A 23,006-nucleotide genomic window follows, 5' to 3' on the forward strand; every position below is an offset into this window, starting at 1 on the left:
TGTATCGCAGTCGAACTAAAATATATACAATAGAAATAAATAAATAACATTTAAGTGTTTTAAGCAGAAAAGAAAGTTATTTGGGGCAACATGGTGGCTCAGTGGTTAGCACTGTCACCTCACAGCAAGACAGTCGCTGGTTCAAGTCTCGGCTGGGCCAGTTGGCATTTCGGCGTAGAGTCTGCATGCTCTCCCTGTTATGGCGTGGATTTCCTCCGGGTGCTCCGGTTTCCCTAACAAGCCAAACGCATGTGCTATAGGTGAATTGAATAAGCCAAATGGCTGTAGTGTATGTGTGTATGGGTGTTTCCCAGTAGGGTTGTGGCTATAAGGGCATTCGCAGCGTAAACATAAGCTGGATAAGTTTCAGATTATTCCGCTGTAGTGACCCCTAATAGTAGAACTGTACATGGTCGGACAGAAGTTTTCTGTATCAGGTCAGCAATTTTTTGGATTTCTTCACAGTAATCCTGAAGGTCCCACTGATGTTTGTTTGAAGGTGCATGACAAACTGCAATGAAAATGATGTATGCATTACAGTTAAATACACAGTATAGTTTGTTAATTTATCCCCAAAATAAAAACAAAAGCTTCTACAAATAATTACTGGGCGAATGTTTTCAGCTCTATTTACCATATTGGAAATGAGTATACATATTTGAGTAAAGGTAAGTGTATAGAAATGTTAATTGAGATAATACTATGAATCTTGCTAACATGCAAGCGTATGTAAGTGCTTGGTTGATAAATGTTTTGTATATTGTTTGCAGGTTAATGCTTCTAATTGCACAAAAAATTGTCCAAGCTTACCTTTTCGATAATTGTAAGGATCTCGTCATTGCTCAGTTCAGCAAAGGACTTCATTTTGAAAGTTGCATACACCAATGCTGTCATATCTAAGAAAAAGTTCAATTCATATCAGCATAAATGAAGGAAACACACACGATAATAAAATCGAAATGAAGTGAACCACAAAAAATTCAGTGAACAGTTCAAATAAAGTTAGCTTACTTCGTGAAACAGCCTCTGGAGATAAAGGTGTAGACTGACTTGCTGGTTGAGATGTAAAATGAGTTGCTGTTTGAGGTGCAAAAGTTAATGCGGTTGATGTTGATGTGTTTGGTGTAATCTGAACTGTAGATTTCGATGCAGTTGATGTCGTTACAGCTGTTGTTGACTGGGTGGTAGATGCTGGTGCAGCTGATGTAGATGTTAGTGCAACTGATAAAGATGTTAATAAGAATGTTGGTACAGTTGTTGTTTGAGTTGTAGATGTTGATGAGGATGTTGGTACAGTTGTTGTTTGAGTTGTAGATGTTGATGAGGATGTTGGTACAGTTGTTGTTTGAGTTGTAGATGAGGATGTTGGTACAGTTGTTGTTTGAGTTGTTGATGAGGATGTTGGTACAGTTGTTGTTTGTGTTGTAGATGTTGATGAGGATGTTGGTAAGGTTGTTGTTTGAGTTGTATATGTTGGTACAGTTGTTGTTTGAGCTGTAGATGTTGATGAGGATGTAGGTACAGTTGTTGTTTGAGTTGTAGATGTTGTTTGAGTTGTAGATGTTGATGAGGATGTTGGTACAGTTGTTGTTTGAGTTGTAGATGTGGATGAGGATGTTGGTACAGTTGTTGTTTGAGTTGTAGATGTTGATAGGGATGTTGGTAAGGTTGTTGTTTGAGTTGTAGATGTTGGTACAGTTGTTGTTTGAGTTGTAGATGTTGATGAGGATGTTGGTACAGTTGTTGTTTGAGTTGTAGATGTTGGTACAGTTGTTGTTTGAGTTGTAGATGTTGGTATAGTTGTTGTTTGAGTTGTAGATGTTGGTACAGTTGTTGTTTGAGTTGTAGATGTTGATGAGGATGTTGGTACAGTTGTTGTTTGAGTTGTAGATGTTGGTACAGTTGTTGTTTGAGTTGTAGATGTTGGTATAGTTGTTGTTTGAGTTGTAGATGTTGATGAAGATGTTGGTAAGATTGTTGTTTGAGTTGTAGATGTTGATGAGGATGTTGGTACAGTTGTTGTTTGAGTTGTAGATGTTGATGAGGATGTTGGTACAGTTGTTGTTTGAGATGTAGATGTTGATGACGATGCTGGTAAGGTTGTTGTTTGAGTTGTAAATGTTGGTACAGTTGTTGTTTGAGATGTAGATGTTGATGACGATGTTGGTAAGGTTGTTGTTTGAGTTGTAGATGTTGGTAAGGTTGTTGTTTGAGTTGTAGATGTTGGTACAGTTGTTGTTTGAGTTGTAGATGTTGATGAGGATGTTGGTACAGTTGCTGTTTGAGTTGTTGATGAGGATGTTGGTAGAGTTGTTGTTTGAGGTGTAGATGTTGATGAGGATGTTGGTACAGTTGTTGTTTGAGTTGTAGATGTTGATGAGGATGTTGGTACAGCTGTTGTTTGAGTTGTTGATGAGGATGTTGGTACAGTTGTTGTTTGAGTTGTAGATGTTGATGGGGATGTTGGTAAGGTTGTTGTTTGATTTGTAGTTGTTGGTACAGTTGTTGTTTGAGTTGTAGATGTTGTTTGAGTTGTAGATGATGATGAGGATGTTGGTACAGTTGTTGTTTGTGTTGTAGATGTTGCTGGGGGTGTTGGTAAGGTTGTTGTTCGAGTTGTAGACGTTGTTTGAGCTGTAGATCTTGATGAGGATGTTGGTACAATTGTTGTTTGAGTTGTAGATGTTGTTTGAGTTGTAGATGTTGATGAGGATGTTGGTACAATTGTTGTTTGAGTTGTAGATGTTGATACAGTTGGTGTTTGAGTTGTAGATGTTGATGAGGATGTTGGTTCAGTTGTTGTTTGAGTTGTAGATGTTGCTGGGGATGTTGGTAAGGTTGTTGCTTGAGTTGTAGATGTTGTTTGAGTTGTAGATGTTGATGAGGATGTTGGTACAATTGTTGTTTGAGTTGTAGATGTTGTTTGAGCTGTAGATGTTGATGGGGATGTTGGTACAGTTGTTGTTTGAGTTGTAGATGTTGATACAGTTGGTGTTTGAGTTGTAGATGTTGATGAGGATGTTGGTACGGTTGTTGTTTGAGTTGTAGATGTTGATACAGTTGGTGTTTGAGTTGTAGATGTTGATGAAGATGTTGGTACAGTTGTTGTTTGAGTTGTAGATGTTGATGAGGATGTTGGTACAGTTGTTGTTTGAGTTGTAGATGTTGATGAGGATGTTGGTACAGTTGGTGTTTGAGTTGTAGATGTTGATACAGTTGGAGTTTGAGTTGTAGATGTTGATGAAGATGTTGGTACAGTTGTTGTTTGAGTTGTAGATGTTGTTTGAGTTGTAGATGTTGATGAGGATGTTGGTACAGTTGTTGTTTGAGATGTAGATGTTGATACAGTTGTTGTTTGAGTTGTAGATGTTGATGGGGATGTTGGTAAGATTGTTGTTTGAGTTGTAGATGTTGGTTCAGTTGTTGTTTGAGATGTAGATGTTGATGACGATGTTGGTAAGGTTGTTGTTTGAGTTGTAGATGTTGTTTGAGTTGTAGATGTTGATGAGGATGTTGGTACAGTTGTTGTTTGAGTTGTAGATGTTGATGAGGATGTTGGTACAGTTGTTGTTTGAGTTGTAGATGTTGATACAGTTGGTGTTTGAGTTGTAGATGTTGATGAGGATGTTGGTACAGTTGTTGTTTGAGTTGTAGATGTTGTTGTGGATGTTGGTAAGGTTGTTGTTTGAATTGTAGATGTTGTTTGAGTTGTAGATGTTGATGAGAATGTTGGTACAGTTGTTGTTTGTGTTGTAGATGTTGCTGGGGATGTTGGTAAGGTTGTTGTTCGAGTTGTAGACGTTGTTTCAGCTGTAGACGTTGATGAGGATGTTGGTACAATTGCTGTTTGAGTTGTAGATGTTGATGAGGATGTTGGTACAGTTGTTGTTTGAGCTGTAGATGTTGATAGAGATGTTGGTACAGTTGTTGTTTGAGTTGTAGATGTTGATACAGTTGGTGTTTGAGTTGTAGATGTTGATGAGGATGTTGGTACAGTTGTTGTTTGAGTTGTAGATGTTGATACAGTTGGTGTTTGAGTTGTAGATGTTGATGAGGATGTTGGTACAGTTGTTGTTTGAGCTGTAGATGTTGATAGAGATGTTGGCAAGGTTGTTGTTTGAGTTGTAGATGCTGATGAGGATGTTGGTACAGTTGTTGTTTGAGTTGTAGATGTTGATACAGTTGGTGTTTGAGTTGTAGATGTTGATGAGGATGTTGGTACAGTTGTTGTTTGAGTTGTAGATGTTGCTGGGGATGTTGGTAAGGTTGTTGTTTGAGTTGTAGATGTTGATGAGGATGTTAGTACAGTTGTTGTTTGAGTTGTAGATGTTGGTACAGTTGTTGTTTGAGTTGTAGATGTTGATGGGGATGTTGGTAAGGTTGTTGTTTGATTTGTAGTTGTTGGTACAGTTGTTGTTTGAGTTGTAGATGTTGATGACGATGTTGGTAAGGTTGTTGTTTGAGTTGTAGATGTTGGTATAGTTGTTGTTTGAGTTGAGGATGTTGATGAGGATGTTGGTACAGATGTTGTTTGAGTTGTAGATGTTGATGGGGGTGTTGGTAAGGTTGTTGTTTGAGTTGTAGATGTTGATGAGGATGTTGGTAAGGTTGTTGTTTGAGTTGTAGATGTTGGTACAGTTGTTTGAGTTGTAGATGTTGATGAGGATGTTGGTAAGATTGTTGTTTGAGATGTAGATGTTGGTACAGTTGTTGTTTGAGTTGTAGATGTTGATGGGGATGTTGGTAAGGTTGTTGTTTGATTTGTAGTTGTTGGTACAGTTGTTGTTTGAGTTGTAGATGTTGATACAGTTGGTGTTTGAGTTGTAGATGTTGATACAGTTGGTGTTTGAGTTGTAGATGTTGATGAGGATGTTAGTACAGTTGTTGTTTGAGTTGTAGATGTTGGTACAGTTGTTGTTTGAGTTGTAGATGTTGATGGGGATGTTGGTAAGGTTGTTGTTTGATTTGTAGTTGTTGGTACAGTTGTTGTTTGAGTTGTAGATGTTGATGACGATGTTGGTAAGGTTGTTGTTTGAGTTGTAGATGTTGGTATAGTTGTTGTTTGAGTTGAGGATGTTGATGAGGATGTTGGTACAGATGTTGTTTGAGTTGTAGATGTTGATGGGGGTGTTGGTAAGGTTGTTGTTTGAGTTGTAGATGTTGATGAGGATGTTGGTAAGGTTGTTGTTTGAGTTGTAGATGTTGGTACAGTTGTTTGAGTTGTAGATGTTGATGAGGATGTTGGTAAGATTGTTGTTTGAGTTGTAGATGTTGTTTGAGTTGTAGATGTTGATGAGGATGTTGGTACAGTTGTTGTTTGAGCTGTAGTTGTTAATGGGGATGTTGGTACAGTTGTTGTTTGAGTTGTAGATGTTGATGAGGATGTTAGTACAATTGTTGCTTGAGTTGTAGATATTGATGAGGGTGTTGGTACAGTTGTTGTCTGAACTGTAGATGTTAATAGGGATGTTGGTACAGTTGTTGGTTGAGTTGTAGAAGTTGATGGTGTTTGTACAGTTGTTGTTTGAACTGCCGATGTTGGTACATGTGTTTGAGTTGTAGATGTTGATGTTGGTACAGTTGTTGATTGAACTGCAGATGTTGGTACATATGTTTGAATTGTAGATGTTGATGTTGGTACAGTTGTTGTTGTTGTGGTTTGAACTGCAGATGTTGGTACATATGTTTGAGTTGTCGATGTTGATGTTGGTACAGTTGTTGATTGAGTTGTAGATGTTGATGTTGATGTTGGTACCACTGTTGATTGAATTGGAGATGTTGGTTCAGTTGTTGTTTGAGTTATAGATGTTGATGACGTTGTTGGTACAGTTATCTGAACTGTAGATGTTGGTACAGATGTTGTTTGAGCTGTAGAGGTTGATGATGTTGTTGGTATTGTTGTTGCCTGAACTGTAGAGGATGGTACAGTTGTTGTTTGAGTTGTAGATGTTGTTTGAGTTGTAGATGGTAATGGGTATGTTGGTACAACAGTTGATTCAGTTGTAGATGTTGATGTATATGTTGGCACAGTTGTTGATTGAGTTGTAGATGCTAATAGGGATGCTGTTTCAGTTGTTGGTTGAGTTGTAGATGTTAATAATGTTGGTTCAGTTGTTGTTGTCATCTGAACTGTAGTTGTAGGTGAAGTTGTTGTTTGAGCTGTAGATGTAGATGATGTTGTTGGTACAGATGTTGTCTGAACTGTAGATGTTGGTACAGTTGTTGTTTGATTTGTAGATGTTGATGTATATGTTGGTACAGTTGTTGACTGAGTTGTAGATGTTAATAGCAATGCCGGTTCAGTTCTTGTTTGAGTTGCAGATGTTGATGTTGTTGGTTCAGTTGTTGTTGTCTGAACTGTAGTTGTTGGTGAAGTTGTTGCTTGAGCTGTAGATGTTGATGATGTTGTTGTTACAGTTGTTGTCTGAATTGTAGATGTGGGTACAGTTGTTGATTGAGTTGTAGATGTTAATAGGGACGTCGGCACAGTTGTTGGTTGAGTTGTAGAAGTTGATGTAGGTTCAGTTGTTGTCTGAACTGTAGTTGTTGGTATAATTATTTGAGCTGTAGATGCTAATGTTGGTACAATTGTTGTCTGAACTGTAGATGTTGATGAAAATATCTCTACAGTTGTTGGTTGAGTTGTAGATGATGTAGTTGATGGTAGAGTTGTGTGAGGTGTAGACGTTGATTGTGTTGTTGGTACAACTGTTGTCTGAACTGTAGATGTTGGTACATTTATTTGAGTTGTAGATGTTGAAGCAGGGGCTGTTGTTGATTCGGTTGTAGATGTTTCTGTAGTTAAAGTAGATATTTCTGTAGTAGATGAAGATGTTGAAGCAGGGATTGTTGCTGATTCCGTTGTGGATGTTTCTGCAGTTGATGTTAATGTTAAATCAGTTGTTGTTGATTTGGTTGTAGATCTTTCTGTAGTCAATGTAAATGTTTCTATATTTGATGTAGATGTAAAAGCAGGCATTATTGTTGATTCAATTGTAGATGATTCTGTAGTTGATGTAGATGATGAAGCAGGGGTTGTTGTTGATTCAGTTGTAGATGCTTCTGTAGAAGATGTAGATGTTGAAGTGGGGATTGTTGTTATTTTGGTTGTAGATGATTCTGTAGTTGACGTTGATGTCGAAGCAGGGGTTGTTGTTGATTCAGTTGTAGATGTTTCTGCAGTGGATGTAGATGTTGGCGGAGGGATTGTTGTTGATTCGGTTGTAGATGTTTCTGTAGTATATGTAGATGTTGAAGCAGGGGTTGTTGTTGATTCAGTTGTAGATGTTAAAGCAGGGGTTGTTGTTGTTGTAGATGTTTCTGTAACTGATGTCGGTATTAAAACAGGGATGGTTGTTGATTCAGTTGTAGATGTTTCTGTAGTTAATGTAGATGTTTCTGCAGAGGTTGTTGTTATTTCGATTGATGCAGTTGATGTAGACGTTAAAGCAGGGATGGTTGTTGATTCAGTTGTAGAAGTTTCTGTAGTTGATGTAGATGTTGAAGCAGGGCTTGTTGTTGATTCGGTTGTGGCTGTTTCTGTAGTTGATGTAGACGTTAAAGCAGGGGTTGTTGTTGATTCCATTGTAGATGTTTCTGTAGTTGATGTAGATGTTAAAACAGGGATGGTTGTTGATACAGTTGTAGATGTTTCTGTAGTTGATGTAGATGTTTGTGCAGGGGTTGTTGTTAATTTGGTTGAAGATGTTTCTGTAGTTGACGTAGATGTTTCTGTAGTTGATGTAGATGTTAAAGCAGGGATGGTTGTTGATTCAATTGTAGATGTTTCTGTAGTTAATGTAGATGTTTCTGTAGTTGATGTAGACAATGAAGCAGGGGTTGTTGTTGATTCAGTTGTAGAGGTTTCTGTAGTCGATGTAGATGTTGAAGCAGGGGTTGTTGTTGATTCGGTTGTGGATGCTTCTGTAGTTGATGTAGATGTTAAAGCAGGGATGGTTGTTGATTCGGTTGTAGAAGTTTCTGTAGTTGATGTAGATGTTGAAGCGGGGGCTGTTGTAGATTCAGTGGTAGATGTTTCTGTAATTAATGTAGATGTTGAAGCAGGGATGGTTGTTGATTCAGTTGTAGATGTTTCTGTAGTTGATGTAGATGTTTCTGTAGTTGATGTAGATGTTAAAACAGGGATGGTTGTTGATTCAGTTGTTGATGTTTCTGTAGTTGATGTAGATGTTGAAGCGGGGGCTGTTGTAGATTCAGTGGTAGATGTTTCTGTAATTAATGTAGATGTTGAAGCAGGGATGGTTGTTGATTCAGTTGTAGATGTTTCTGTAGTTGATGTAGATGTTTCTGTAGTTGATGTAGATGTTAAAACAGGGATGGTTGTTGATTCAGTTGTTGATGTTTCTGTAGTTGATGTAGATGTTAAAGCAGGGATGGTTGTTGATTCAGCTGTAGATGTTTCTGTAGTGGATGTAGACATTGAAGCAGAGGTTGTTGTTGATTCGGTGGTAGAAGTTCCTGTAGTTGATGTAGATGTTGAAGCAGGGGTTGTTGTAGACTCAGTTGTGGATGTTTCTGTAGTTGATGTAGATGTTTCTGTAGTCGATGTAGATGTTAAAGCAGGGCTTGTTGTTAATTCAGTTGTGGATGTTTCTGTAGTTGATGTAGATGTTAAAGCAGGGATGGTTGTTGAGTCGGTTGTGGAAGTTTCTGTAGTTGATGTAGATGTTTCTGTAGTTGATGTAGATGTTTCTGCAGGGGTTGATGTTAATTCTGTTGTAGATGTTTCTGTAGTTGATGTTGATGTTTCTGTAGGTGATGTTGATGTTTCTGCAGGGGTTGATGTTAATTCGGTTGTAGAGGTTTCTGTAGTCGGTATAGATGATGTTGAAGCAGGGCTTGTTGTTGATTCGGTTGTGGATGTTTCTGTAGTTGATGTAGATGATGTTGAAGCAGGGGGTGTTGTTGATTCCATTGTAGATGTTTCTGTAGTTAATGTAGATGTTTCTGCATGGGCTGTTGATTCGATTCTAGATGTTTCTGTAGTTGACGTAGATGTTTCTGTTGTTGATGTAGATGTTAAAACAGGGATGGTTGTTGATTCAGTTGTAGATGATTCTGTAGTTGATGTAGATATTAAAACAGGTATGGTTGTTGATTCAGTTGTAGATGTTTCTGTAGTTAATGTAGATGTTTCTGTAGTTGATGTAGACAATGAAGCAGGGGTTGTTGTTGATTCGGTTGTAGAGATTTCTGTAGTCGATGTAGATGTTGAAGCAGGGGTTGTTGTTGATTCGGTTGTGGATGTTTCTGTAGTTGATGTAGATGTTTCTGTAGTCGATGTAGATGTTGAAGCAGGACTTGTTGTTAATTCGGTTGTGGATGTTTCGGTAGTTGATGTAGATGTTAAAGCAGGGGTTGTTGTTGATTCTGTTGTGGAAGTTTCTGTAGTTGATGTAGATGTTTCTGTAGTTGATGTAGATGTTTCAGCAGGGGTTGATGGTAATTCTGTTGTAGATGTTTTTGTAGTTGATGTAGATGTTTCTGTAGGTGATGTCGATGTTTCTGCAGGGGTTGATGTTAATTCGGTTGTAGAGGTTTCTGTACTTGATGTAGAGGTTAAAGCAGGGATGGTTGTTGATTCAATTGTAGATGTTTCTGTAGTTAATGTAGATGTTTCTGTAATTGATGTAGACAATGAAGCAGGGCTTGTTGTTGATTCGGTTGTAGAGGTTTCTGTAGTCGATGTAGATGTTGAAGCAGGGGTTGTTGTTGATTCGGTTGTGTATGTTTCTGTAGTTGATGTAGATGTTAAAGCAGGGATGGTTGTTGATTCAATTGTAGATGTTTCTGTAGATAATGTCGATGTTTTTGTAGTTGATGTAGACAATGAAGCAGGGGTTGTTGTCGATTCGGTTGTAGAGGTTTCTGTAGTCGATGTAGATGTTGAAGCAGGGGTTGTTGTTGATTCGGTTGTGGATGTTTCTGTAGTTGATGTAGATGTTAAAGCAGGGATGGTTGTTGATTCAGCTGTAGATGTTTCTGTAGTTAATGTAGATGTTTCTGTAGTTGATGACAATGAAGCAGGGGTTGTTGTTGATTCGGTTGTAGAGGTTTCTGTAGTCGATGTAGATGTTGAAGAAGGGGTTGTTGTTGATTCGGTTGTGGATGTTTCTGTAGTTGATGTAGATGTTTCTGTAGTCGATGTAGATGTTGAAGCAGGGCTTGTTGTTAATTCGGTTGTGGATGTTTCTGTAGTTGATGTAGACGTTAAAGCAGGGGTTGTTGTTGATTCCGTTGTAGATGTTTCTGTAGTGGATGTAGAAATTGAAGCAGAGGTTGTTGTTGATTCGGTGGTAGAAGTTCCTGTAGTTGATGTGGATGTTGAAGCAGGGGTTGTTGTAGACTCAGTTGTGGATGTTTCTGTAGTTGATGTAGATGTTTCTGTAGTCGATGTAGATGTTGAAGCAGGGCTTGTTGCTAATTCGGTTGTGGATGTTTCTGTAGTTGATGTAGACGTTAAAGCAGGGGTTGTTGTTGATTCCGTTGTAGATGTTTCTGTAGTTGACGTAGATATTTCTGTAGTTGATGTAGATGTTAAAACAGAGATGGTTGTTGATTCAGTTGTATATGTTTCTGTAGTTGATGTAGATGTTTCTGTAAATGATGTAGATGTTAAAACGGGGATGGTTGTTGATTCGGTTGTAGATGTTTCTGTAATTGATGTAGATGTTAAAGCAGGGATGGTTGTTGATTCAATTGTAGATGCTTCTGTAGTTAATGTAGATGTTTCTGTAGTTAATGTAGAAAATGAAGCAGGGGTTGTTGTTGATTCGGTTGTAGATGTTTCAGTAGTTGATGTAGACGTTAAAGCAGGGGTTGTTGTTGATTCGGTTGTAGATGTTTCGGTAGTTGACGTCGATGTTAAAGCAGGGGTTGTTGTTGATTCTGTTGTGGAAGTTTCTGTAGTCGATGTAGATGTTTCTGTAGTTGATGTAGATGTTTCTCCAGGGGTTGATGTTAATTCTGTTGTAGATGTTTCTGTAGTTGATGTAGATGTTTCTGTAGGTGATGTCGATGTTTCTGCAGGGGTTGATGTTAATTCGGTTGTAGAGGTTTCTGTAGTCAATGTAGATGATGTTGAAGCAGGGCTTGTTGTTAATTCGGTTGTGGATGTTTCTGTAGTTGATGTAGATGATGTTGAAGCAGGGGGTGTTGTTGATTCCGTTGTAGATGTTTCTGTAGTTAATGTAGATGTTTCTGCAAGGGTTGTTGATTCAGTTGTAGATAATTCTGTAGTTGATGTAAATGTTAAAACAGGGATGGTTGTTGATTCAGTTGTAGATGATTCTGTAGTTGATGTAGATGTTAAAACAGGTATGGTTGTTGATTCAGTTGTAGATGTTTCTGTACTTGATGTAGAGGTTAAAGCAGGGATGGTTGTTGATTCAATTGTAGATGTTTCTGTAGTTAATGTAGATGTTTCTGTAGTTGATGTAGACAATGAAGCAGGGGTTGTTGTTGATTCGGTTGTAGAGGTTTCTGTAGTCGATGTAGATGTTGAAGCAGAGGTTGTTGTTGATTCGGTGGTAGAAGTTCCTGTCGTTGATGTAGATGTTGAAGCAGGGGTTGTTGTAGACTCAGTTGTGGATGTTTCTGTAGTTGATGTAGATGTTTCTGTAGTCGATGTAGATGTTGAAGCAGGGCTTGTTGTTAATTCGGTTGTGGATGTTTCTGTAGTTGATGTAGATGTTAAAGCAGGTATGGTTGTTGAATCGGTTGTGGAAGTTTCTGTAGTTGATGTAGATGTTGAAGTAGGGGTTGTTGTTGATTCTGTTGTGGAAGTTTCTGTAGTCGATGTAGATGTTTCTGTAGTTGATGTAGATGTTTCTGCAGGGGTTGATGTTAATTCTGTTGTAGATGTTTCTGTAGTTGATGTAGATGTTTCTGTAGGTGATGTCGATGTTTCTGCAGGGGTTGATGTTAATTCGGTTGTAGAGGTTTCTGTAGTCGATGTAGATGATGTTGAAGCAGGGCTTGTTGTTGATTCGGTTGTAGATGTTTCTGTAGTTAATGTAGATGTTTCTGCAAGGGTTGTTGATTCGGTTCTAGATGTTTCTGTAGTTGACGTAGATGTTTCTGTTGTTGATGTAGATGTTAAAACAGGGATGGTTGTTGATTCAGTTGTAGATGATTCTGTAGTTAATGTAGATGTTAAAACAGGTATGGTTGTTGATTCAGTTGTAGATGTTTCTGTACTTGATGTAGAGGTTAAAGCAGGGATGGTTGTTGATTCAATTGTAGATGTTTCTGTAGTTAATGTAGATGTTTCTGTAGTTGATATAGACAATGAAGCAGGGGTTGTTGTTGATTCAGTTGTAGAGGTTTCTGTAGTCGATGTAGATGTTGAAGCAGGGGTTGTTGTTGATTCGGTTGTGGATGTTTCTGTTGTTGATGTAGATGTTAAAGCAGGGATGGTTGTTGATTCGGTTGTAGAAGTTTCTGTAGTTGATGTAGATGTTAAAGCGGGGGTTGTTGTAGATTCAGGGGTAGATGTTTCTGTAATTGATGTAGATGTTGAAGCAGGGATGGTTGTTGATTCAGTTGTAGATGTTTCTGTAGTTGACGTAGATGTTAAAACAGGGATGGTTGTTGATTCAGTTGTAGATGTTTCTGTAGTTGATGTAGATGTTAAAAGAGGGATGGTTGTTGATTCAGTTGTTGATGTTTCTGTAGTTGATGTAGATGTTAAAGCAAGGATGGTTGTTGATTCAGCTGTAGATGTTTCTGTAGTGGATGTAGACATTGAAGCAGAGTTTGTTGTTGATTCGATGGTAGAAGTTCCTGTAGTTGATGTAGATGTTGAAGCAGGGCTTGTTGTTAATTCGGTTGTGGAAGTTTCTGTAGTTGATGTAGATGTTGAAGCAGGGGTTGTTGTTGATTCTGTTGTGGAAGTTTCTGTAGTTAATGTAGATGTTTCTGTAGTTGATGTTGATGTTTCTGTAAATGATGAAGATGTTAAAACAGGCATGGTTGTTGATTCGGTTGTAGATGTTTCTGTAGTTGATGTAGATGTTAAAGCAGGGATGGTTGTTGATTCAATTGTAGATGTTTCTGTAGTTAATGTAGATGTTTCTGTAGTTAAAGCAAGGATGGTTGTTGAATCGGTTGTTGATGTTTCGGTAGTTGATAAAGATGTTGAAGCTGGGGTTGTTGTTGATTCGGTCATAGATGTTTCTGTAATATATGTAGATGTTGAAACAGTGGTTGTTGTAGATTCAGTTGTAGATGATTCTGTAGTTAATGTAAATGTTTCTGCAGGGGTTGTTGTTGATTCGGTTGTAGATGTTTCTGTAGTTGATGTAGACGTTGAAGCAGGGAATGTTGTTGATTCAGTTGTCGATGTTTCTGTAGGTGATGTAGATGTTAAAGCTGGGATGGTTGTTGATTCAGTTGTATATGTTTCTGTAGTTGATGTAGATGTTGAAGCAGGGCTTGCTGTTGATTCGGTTGTAGATGTTTCTGTAGTTAATATAGATGTTGAAGCAGGGATTGTTGTTGATTCGGTTGTAGATGTTTCTGTAGATGATATAGATGATGAAGCAGGGATTATTGTTGATTCGGTCGTAGATGTTTTTGTAGTTAATTTAGATGTTTCTGTAGTTGATATAGATGTTGAAGCAGGGGTTGTTGTAGATTCAGTTGTAGATGTTTCTGTAATTAATATAGATGTTTCTGTAGTTGATGTAGAAAATGAAGCAGGGGTTGTTGTTGATTCAGCTGTAGATGATTCTGTAGTTGATGTAGATGTTTCTGTAAATGATGTAGATGCCAAAACAGGGATATTTGTTGATTTGGTTGTAGATGTTTCTGTAGTTGATGTAGATGTTAAAGCAGGGATGTTTGTTGATTCGGTTGTAGATGTTTCTGTAGTTGATATAGATGATGAAGCAGGAGCTGTTGTTGATTCGGTTGTAGATGTTTCTGCAGTTGATGTAGATGTTTCTGTAGTTGATGTAGATGTTAAAGCAGGGATGGTTGTTGATTCAGCTGTAGATGATTCTGTAGTTGATGTAGATGTTTCTGTAGTTGATGCAGATGTTTCTGTAAATGATGTAGATGCTAAAACAGGCATAGTTGTTGATTCAGTTGTAGATGTTTCTGTAGTTGATGTAGATGTTAAAGGAGAGAATGTTGTCGATTCATTTGTAGATGTGTTTGTAGATGATGTAAATGTTGACGCAGCGATTGTTGTTGATTCGGATGTAGATGTTTCTGTAGTTGATGTAGATGTTGAAGAAGGGATTGTTGTTGATTCGGTTGTAGATGTTTCTGTAGTTGATGTAGATGTTGAAGCAGGGGTTGTTGTTGATTCGGTTGTAGATGTTTCTGTAATTGATGTAGATGTTGAAGCAGGGGTTATTGTTGATTCAGTTGGAGTCTGTGCATCTGAGGATGTAAAAAATTGTTTTACAAACAGCTTTAATGAATGCAACAGAAGAAAAACAATAAAAAAATATATGAAATGTTACCTACAATTTTTTTTTTCAGTGTTTCACATTATATTTTTTCAAAATAAGTTAAATGCATTGGTAAACACTGTAAACAGGAGGTATATACTTTTAAATTTAAGTTGTAATAAACTTAAAATCATTCATCAGCTCCATTGCCTTTAACCTTTAATAACCAGTCCGTGAAAGAACAAAAAAATCTTGTGCAAACCAGAAAAAATATATATTTTGCATAAAAGAGAACTTAATTATGAGCATGTTTTGAGCATGTTAAAAATCTAGGGATGCACCGAAATGAAAATTCTGGGCCGAAACAAAAAAATTGGGTGCATTTGGTTGAAAAACGAAACCGAAAAATCATTTTTAATAATTATTTATTTATTTTTTATTTATTAATTTATAATTAATAATTAATTACACTGAAATTCTTCCGGACTCCTTGAATCTTTTAATTATGTTATGCACTTTTGAAAGTGATATCTCCAAATGTCTTTCTATCATTTTTTTGAGGAAAATTGTTTTTAAACATTTCAATCATTTTCTCACATATTTGTTGACTGACTGGCGACCCTTCATTAATTAGCATTTTTCATATTGTTTCAACTTTTTCTTATTTAGGGTTGTATTTTCAGGATTTCAGGTACTAAACACTGCTGCTTTCAGTAGTATGGCAGTTATTGTCACTAAAATTGTATTTAAATAACCATTGGTAGCATTTAACACTGAATAAAGCACATAATCTGTACCTGAGGTGATCACTGTCTCAGTATTTTATGCTGTTGTTCTGCCATGACATTGCAGAAATATAAACAATCACCATCACAGACAGGTTGACAAAGGACAAAAACTTCTTTTAACAAAGAAAAGATACCTTTTATTGTGTATTGCACTACATGTAGTTAGGACACAGTGTATGAAGCCATATCTTATTTCCAGTTTTTTGTTTTGGTCTGTTGGCTTATTTGAATTTACCCTGTTTTGCCTTGTACTCTGGGTTATACATTTGGCCCATTGTGGAGTCTTGCCTGTGTGTTGGAATTCTCATTTGCATTGCCCTATGGACTGACTCACGCCTGTCTGATTGCCATTTTTTCTTGTCCTCGATTCACCCATTGCCTAGGTTTGACCATTTGCCTGATTGTACAACATCTTGTACAAAGGAGATCACAAGACTGTTGGTCTCTTTCGAGCAGTGCAGGCCCCCCCTTGAGAAGTGTCTGCAAGGCAAAACAAGACTTTGCAATGATACTAAGATTAGAGTCTGTATTTATGTGAGTGAAGATTGCCATCAGGTCCTGGGGAAATCAGCAACATGTACAAGTGATGGGATTTGGAGTCTAGAACATAAGTCAATATTCCAGTGATTAGTATCTCTGCTGTTTAGTGAGGGGATTAGCTGGGACTGAACCAGTGATAGAGCCTCCCTCTGCAAGCAGCACTTGATGCTAGAATGTCCTTCTTGTTGATCCATGATCTTCCCTTGTGGCCAAAACCCTCCCAATCGACTAGGTAGTGTAGGTTTCCTTCCCAGTGTGTGGAATTCAGGATTTCGTGTACCAGATATACCTCCTCACCATTGATGAAGATGGAGGACAGAGACATGTAAAATGTGGACCTAAATGGACCCACATACCTGGGCCTAAATTTTCTTGCATGGGAGGATAGCCATACTCATTGATCAGCGCTGTATTCAGGCATGTGACAGTGAGAGCAGTCTGCTTGGTCTTTGAATTTCCTCACAGCTTGTCTTAAGTGAATATGTGCCAAATCCCAAGTAGCCTCTCTTCTCAGTAACCAGTTGTCCACCACCAGATCATCTGTAGGTTCAACGGACCAAGGGAATAATGAAGATGGATATTCTGAGATACATTTAAATGGGGACATACTGGTGGCATGCTTAGGGAGGGAATTTTGCACATATTTTGCCCACATTAGGTATTGGTTCCAGTCAGTCTGGTTGTTGCAGCAGTATGTTCTAAGCAATCTGGTTAGTTCTTGGTTTAAGCTTCCCACTTGACCATTAGATTGTGGGGGATATCCCTAAGTTAGACTGATGTTGATGTTAAGTTTTTAGCAGAACACCCTCCATACACTTTATGTAAATTGACTCCACTTCTCAAAAGCAGTTTTCATGGCAAAAGGATTCTTTATTTCCCACATCGTAGTTTCTTTCTTCTGGCTTAAACACATAGGTGGAGTTTAACAGATGAGCCTTGCCTTTGAGATGAAGTGCCCCCCCATTCCTGTGTCAGCAGCATCTACTTCTACTACGAATGGCTGTTAAGCATCGGTATGACATGATGGATGCTGATGAAAATTGAGAGTTGAGAATCAATCGAGGTTGTGAAATGCCTGTACTGCCTTGGGGGCCACTTTAGACATTTGTTCCCCTTCTTCGCCATGGAGGTGAGTGAAGCACCTATTCCTAATGAACCGGCGAACCCAGGAACTTTCAGAGTTCTTTTATTGTGATGGGTTGTGGCCAGTTTGACACAGCATTTACTTTCTAGTCATTTATGGCCAGGCCTTCAGATCCGATCACATAACCCAGGAATGCCATGGAGGTTTGATTAAATCAACCCAGGCTCATTCTGAGAACGTAGTCCCGGGGACGTTTCTGGAGACCGCGGAATACTTGCCGGGAGGTACGTATTTTTGCAGTTATTGTTTTTGCACATCCGTGAGAGGCCGCTGTGCGTGCTTTTTCCCGCGCCGTTCTCGCGTAAACCCGCTAGAGGCCGCTGTCGAACGACCTTCCACCTGTCTGCCTGGATGACAGGATGATTGACCGTGCGACCGGCCAATCGGCTGACACACCCTCCTCCGTCCCTAAACCCAACCAACGACGATTCACAAAAGCCGTCCAGAAAAAGAAAAGCCCTCGTCTAATTTTTACCACTTTTTCAGATTTCGACCACATTCTCACCCTGTGACGAACTTGTTCGCTTCATTTTTTGGATTTTGTTTTTGTTTTCTTACCTGATTTCTGGAACCGCTCTTCCCCGGACTTGAACCCGGTCGTCGCCGTCGTCGTGGTCAGCCCCTCTCTGCGTCTCGAGTCCGCCAGAGTACACGAAGAGCTAACCGGACAAACTGGTTGCAGCAGGAAAACCCTCCACACGGAGGCGAGCGGCCGGCTGGCCAGCCGGCAAGCGCCGAAAGGAACGGCGTCACACCGCCCCGCAGCGTTCGCTTAAAAAAATGAAATGCAGCCGTACGTACCCCTGGCTATATATTTCGCGGTCTCCAGAAACGTCCACGGGACTACGTTCTCAGAATGAGCCTAGGTTGGATTAAATTCACATTTCTCCAATTTATGAGGCACTGCAACACTGCCCGGACATGCTGAACATGCTTTTCATGGGAGTTTAAATAGACCGGCATATTGTCTATGTGAACTATGACCATATCCCTTCACCATATCCGTGAATATGTCATTGATAAAGGCTTGAAAAACAGAAAGACAATTTGCCAGTCCAAACAATTCAATTCATGTTTATCTATCTAGCACTTTTACAATGTAGACTGTGTCAAAGCAGTTTAACATAGAAGTTCTAGTAAAGTCCAGTTTTCAGAGTTGAAATTCAGTTTAGTTTAGTTCCGTGTGGTTTAAATTTCACTGCTGAAAGACCAAACACTGAAGAGCAAATCCATCGATGCACAGCTCCACAAGTACCGATCCGAGCAAGCCAGTGGCGAGGAAAAAAACTTCACCAATTGACAAAGTGAAATAAAAACCTTGAGAAAAAACAGGCATCAGAGCAGCATCAGAGGATAATCATAGTGTTCACTGCATGTAAAGAAAGCAGTTTTCTATTCGTGCCCTCTCACCAGGTTGTATGCGCTGCGTAAGTCAAGCTTAGTGAAGTGTTCGGCTGAACAGAGTTGTTCAAGAGCTGAAGAGACGAGTGGGAGTGCGTATCTGAATAATCTAATTTAGTCCTCAATAATCCATACAAGGTCATAGGCTTTCACAGCAGAATGAACACCCAATTACTCTGGAATATGTTTTACGCAACGTATGCCACAACCCAGCATCATGCTGGGAAACACCTATACACAGTCACACCTCATACACTATGACAAGTGAGTTTATTCAAGTCACTTACACTGTATGTCTTTGGACTGTAGGTTTGATGACAGTTTTAACACGCCTCTTGTATGGAGAATGAAGTCACAATCATTGCTCAGGTGTGATTTCTTTTTTCTGACACATCAACAGAGTCTAAAAATCTTGATGTTTCTGTGGGTTTCGTCTGTCAACTCTGATCTTGAGTTCGCATTTTCTACTTGATTCAGCTCAGGTCCTTCCAGCAGCTTTCTTTTCTGAAAGCATTTGAGAGTTTCCCTGGCTGTGTTTTGGATCATTGTCTTGCTAAAATGTCCACCCTGGTTTCTTCTTTACCATCTGATAATGCAGGTGTTGGACTGAAGCAGCTAATATTCATTTACACTGAGGAAAGGCAGAGGGTTGCTGAAGATCTACTGAGAGATTTCAGCTGCTGTCTGGACTTTTCATGTCTTTCTACACCTTACTTTCTTCAAGTGTTCAATACTTTTCCCCTGCGTTATTTCTTATTACACAGGACTTAATTTCTATACAAAAATAGTTTTGTTTTCTTTGTATGTATGAATTTCTTTGGTTGTTACCAACATCTAATGAGAATTTCAAGTCAACAGCACCTTTAGAAATATGTTTTTTAATAAAAATTATGACGTATTGAATACTTATACAACTCCAGAACGAGGAAACAGGCAGGAAAACATTATTCTAAATCCCTCTCACCCAAGCTCCAAACTGCTCACACGTCTTCCCTCAGGCAGATGCCATAGATCTCTATGTACTAAAACATCTAGACTTAAAAGCTTTTTTCCTTCAGGTCATATACAACTTCAATAGTTAGCACATGAGATACTATACTACCTGTTTTTAAATGGTCATAAACAATTATCATTATTAACAAGTGACATTATTGTGTTTATGAGTTCTGCAATCTTATTATACTAGTATTTCTTATTTGTTCATTATTTGCACATAAATCATCTAGATGATTATATATATAATTTTGTTAATTTATTGTTTACATTATTTCCCATTTATTTAAAAGTCCTAAGCAGCACAAATATTTTCACATCTACTTTGTAGAGCAGTTTCAGTCCTGAATCTTTGTTATTTACTCCCCTATGATTTGAGAGCTACACTAGGGGCTGTTATTACAACTTTAAAAGGGAAGTCTTTCACTTCTGTACTAATAAGTGATATTAAGATCCTAATAAGATCCTCCAGTCAAGCAAAATATTGCAGTGTTGAGTTTATTACAATGCTCAAAAAATATTTGAAGAGGACTTATTAAACGGATCTATATTTGATAGTAAACAAGTAATATAAGCCCTTATATATTTAGCTCTTGTTTGCATATGCAGTCATGATTTTTCTTCCATGCACATCACATAAATTCAAATAATCATGGATGTCTTACCTGTTAGTGTTGATCTGCTGATCAGTAAAGCCAATCCAATATATGAAATCAATTGAAACATCTTCCAGGAGTATTGCTACTAAACGTAATGCAAGAAAAAAGACCTTTGGGAAGCAACTGAACGTGAGTTTGGCTCACTTAGTAATGAAACATCTTTTGATTCACAGATTTGACAGCTGACAGATCCTTAAACCCCACCCACTATATTTTATACTAACAAAACAGGTTCTCAGAATGATTTTCTATAGAATTCATTGAGATTTTGGGAATATTTGAAAAAACAAAATGCAAGCGCTAATACAGATTTATCCAGCAACTTATATTATTAAAGCCATTAGTAGTAGTATATTATTAAGTGGCCATTATAACTATTTTAGGTATAAACACTTTCACTTTCAGACTGCATTGTTGTGTCAATATGCAATGCCACAGTTCCTACTAATTACAGTAGCTACAACCAACCACACCTGTACGATAAAGATCAAAAGTGCCTACATGAGATTTGATATTAAGAGATTTAGATATTAAGATTTAGTTAAAACAATTAGTTAAAATTACACAAAAGATTAAGCTTTCCTAACATGTTTATATTCACAATACCAATATTTCAACTTCAGAAGAGATAAGAAATCAATATTAGTGTACTGTAGCTGTGATTTTAAGACAAACATTTACATATTTCATTGTGATTTTGAATTATTTTATCGTCTTTATTTGTTTGCAGGTGATATAATCGGAATAACTTGCATATTATCTTCTCTTTATAATTGCAGGACACATTTTTCCTTTGTCATTTCTTGTCAGTTGGGTTTGGAATTTCATGCACACCAGTTTGTCTACTTTTGCGCAGAGCAGTTTCAAGTTTGTACTATGTTTCATCCTTACTATGCTTAATTTACTCCTCTTTGTTTTGTGAGCAACACTATAGGTATAGTGAGTTTGTTTCCAAGAAGTGCTACTGAACACCGATCAGGTAAAATATTGCTTTTACATCCTGAGAAACTGAGAATCTTTTAATTTTTTTCACCCCACACACATTTCATGATGAAAATGCATTAGAATCAATTGTGCAATAACCAGCATTATTAAATTGTAACTCTATCATTATCTGATTGAAAAGGAGAAGCCTCTCCTGCATTTCCTGGTTTTGTGTCAATAATAAACATGATTGTGTGTTTTGTGTTTCTGCTGATACAATTGAATGCCTCTTGCTTGGTTGATCTTCACATTCCAGTAAACCTGAATAATGTGTTAGAATGTGTCAGCAGTATCATGCTATATGCGGAACGAGTAATATTGTTATGAGGAAATAAAATTTGCACCCAAACCTGATGCAACAGCATGACCTATGATAAAAAATGTATCTTTTAAAATGTGTTGCTTCCTTAAATTGTTGTCTAAACTAACAAAAACATTTAATTAATGGGTTAGTTGTCCGAAAAGACACCCCGAGACACTCAAAGTCCAGAAAAGGAGCCAAAAACATTTTCAATTAGTGTTCAGTGGTTCCGCTGTAATGATATGAAGCTCCAAGAACACTTTTGTGCACCAATAAATCATGGGGGTTTTGGCTACTTGAGGTGATTCACAACAAACAAACAAAGTAGTTTGATGAGGACATGACTGAGTGTGGAATAATGGGAGATTTAGCCACTAGAGGGAGTGTATTCACAACCAACAAAGGCTTAGTTTGATGACTCTATTACTGAGTGTAAAATCGTGGGAGTTTTGGCCACTAGAGGGAGTGTATTCACAACCAACAAAGGCCTAGTTTGATGACTCTGTGACTGAGTGTGGAATCATTGAAGTTTTGGCCACTAGAGAGAGTGTATTAACAACAAACAAAGGCCTAGTTTGATGACTCTGTGACTGAGTGTGGAATCATGGGAGTTTTGGCCACTAGAGGGTGTGTATTCACAACCAACAAAGGCCTAGTTTGATGACTCTGTGACTGAGTGTGGAATCATTAAAGTTTTGGCCACTAGAGGGAGTGTATTAACAACAAACAAAGGCAAATTTTGCTGACTATAACTGGGTGTTGAATCATGGGAGATTTGGCCTCTAGAGGGTGTATATTCACTACAAACAAAAGTATAGTTTGATAACTCTGTGACTGAGTGTGGAATCATGGGAATTTTGGCCACTAGAGTGCATTTATTCACAACTAACTAAAGCGTAGTTTGATGAGGGCATGACTGAGTGTGGAATTATGGGAGTTTTGGCCAGTAGAGGGTGTATATTCACTACAAAGAAATGTGTAGTTTGATAACTTTGTGACTGGGTGTGGAATTATGGGAGTTTTTTGCCACTAGATGGCGTGTTTTCACAATAAAGGCAAATTTTGCTGACTATGACTGAGTGTGGAATCATGGGAGTTTTGGACACTAGAGGGTGTATATTCACCACAAACAAAGGTGTAGTTTGATAACTTTGTGACTGAGTGTGGAATTATGGGAGTTTTTGGCCACTAGATGGCGTGTTTTCACAATAAACAAAGGCATAGTTTGATTACTCTGTGACTGAGTGTGGAATAATGAGTTATAGCCACTAAACTGTGTTTATTCACAACTAACAAAAGCGTAGTTTGATTAGGGTGTGACTGAGTATGGAATTATGGGAGTTTGGTCACTAGAGGGCATGTATTCACAACCAACAATGGCATAGTTTGATGAGGGTATGACTGAGAGTGGATTCATTGATGTTTGGCCACTAGAGGGCGTGTATTCACAACAAACAAAAGCGTAGTTTAAGTCTGTGTCTGAGTGTAGAATCATGGGAGTTGTGGTCTTCAGCATCCTTAAAAACATACTACTGGAAGCAGCAACCAAGAGAAAAGCTATGAAGTTAAAAGAACAGACTGTAGGAAATAATTTAATAAGCATTCATTGAAAAATATTTTACAAATACAGGCCCATAGCCAGGGGGGGGGGGGTTCGGGTGGTTCAAAAGACTCACCCCCCACTGATGAAGATTCAGAATTTGTCCCATACATGAGCTCATTTGTCCTATTTTGACTGCTATGCCATCATAAATAGTGAAAATAGCCCATCAAAAA

At 38.1% G+C, this 23,006-nt stretch overlaps 1 protein-coding gene across 1 annotated transcript; it reads right to left on the minus strand.

Annotated features, from left to right (window-relative positions):
* Window positions 1–433: 433 nt before the first annotated feature.
* LOC130215780 (mucin-2-like) lies at window positions 434–16,073 on the minus strand. The gene is made up of 10 exons (XM_056447623.1): window positions 15,892–16,073; window positions 12,765–12,960; window positions 11,668–12,068; window positions 10,186–11,372; window positions 5,756–10,077; window positions 5,642–5,664; window positions 5,210–5,592; window positions 4,025–4,302; window positions 2,273–3,028; window positions 434–511 (listed from the first exon to the last, which is right to left on the minus strand). The coding sequence occupies exons 1-10, from the start codon at window positions 16,071–16,073 to the stop codon at window positions 434–436; spliced, it is 7,806 nt and encodes a 2,601-aa protein (XP_056303598.1).
* Between the last annotated feature and the right edge of the window lie 6,933 nt (window positions 16,074–23,006).

This window comes from Danio aesculapii, chromosome 22 (assembly GCF_903798145.1).
Source record: "Danio aesculapii chromosome 22, fDanAes4.1, whole genome shotgun sequence".
NCBI lineage: Eukaryota > Metazoa > Chordata > Actinopteri > Cypriniformes > Danionidae > Danio > Danio aesculapii.

Excerpts from the sequence above, each read along its gene's own strand:
- LOC130215780 (XM_056447623.1), bottom strand. The coding sequence starts at position 16,073 with ATGTCTCTGTCCTCCATCTTCATCAATGGTGAGGAGGTATATCTGGTA. Across the intron at positions 10,078-10,185 it reads CACAACCGAATTAACAACAA|AAACCTCTACAACCGAATCA; the intron begins GCCCTGCTTCAA and ends CATCGACTACAG. Across the intron at positions 512-2,272 it reads CAACAACTCAAACAGCAACT|TTTGTCATGCACCTTCAAAC; the intron begins GTACCAACATCC and ends TTTTCATTGCAG.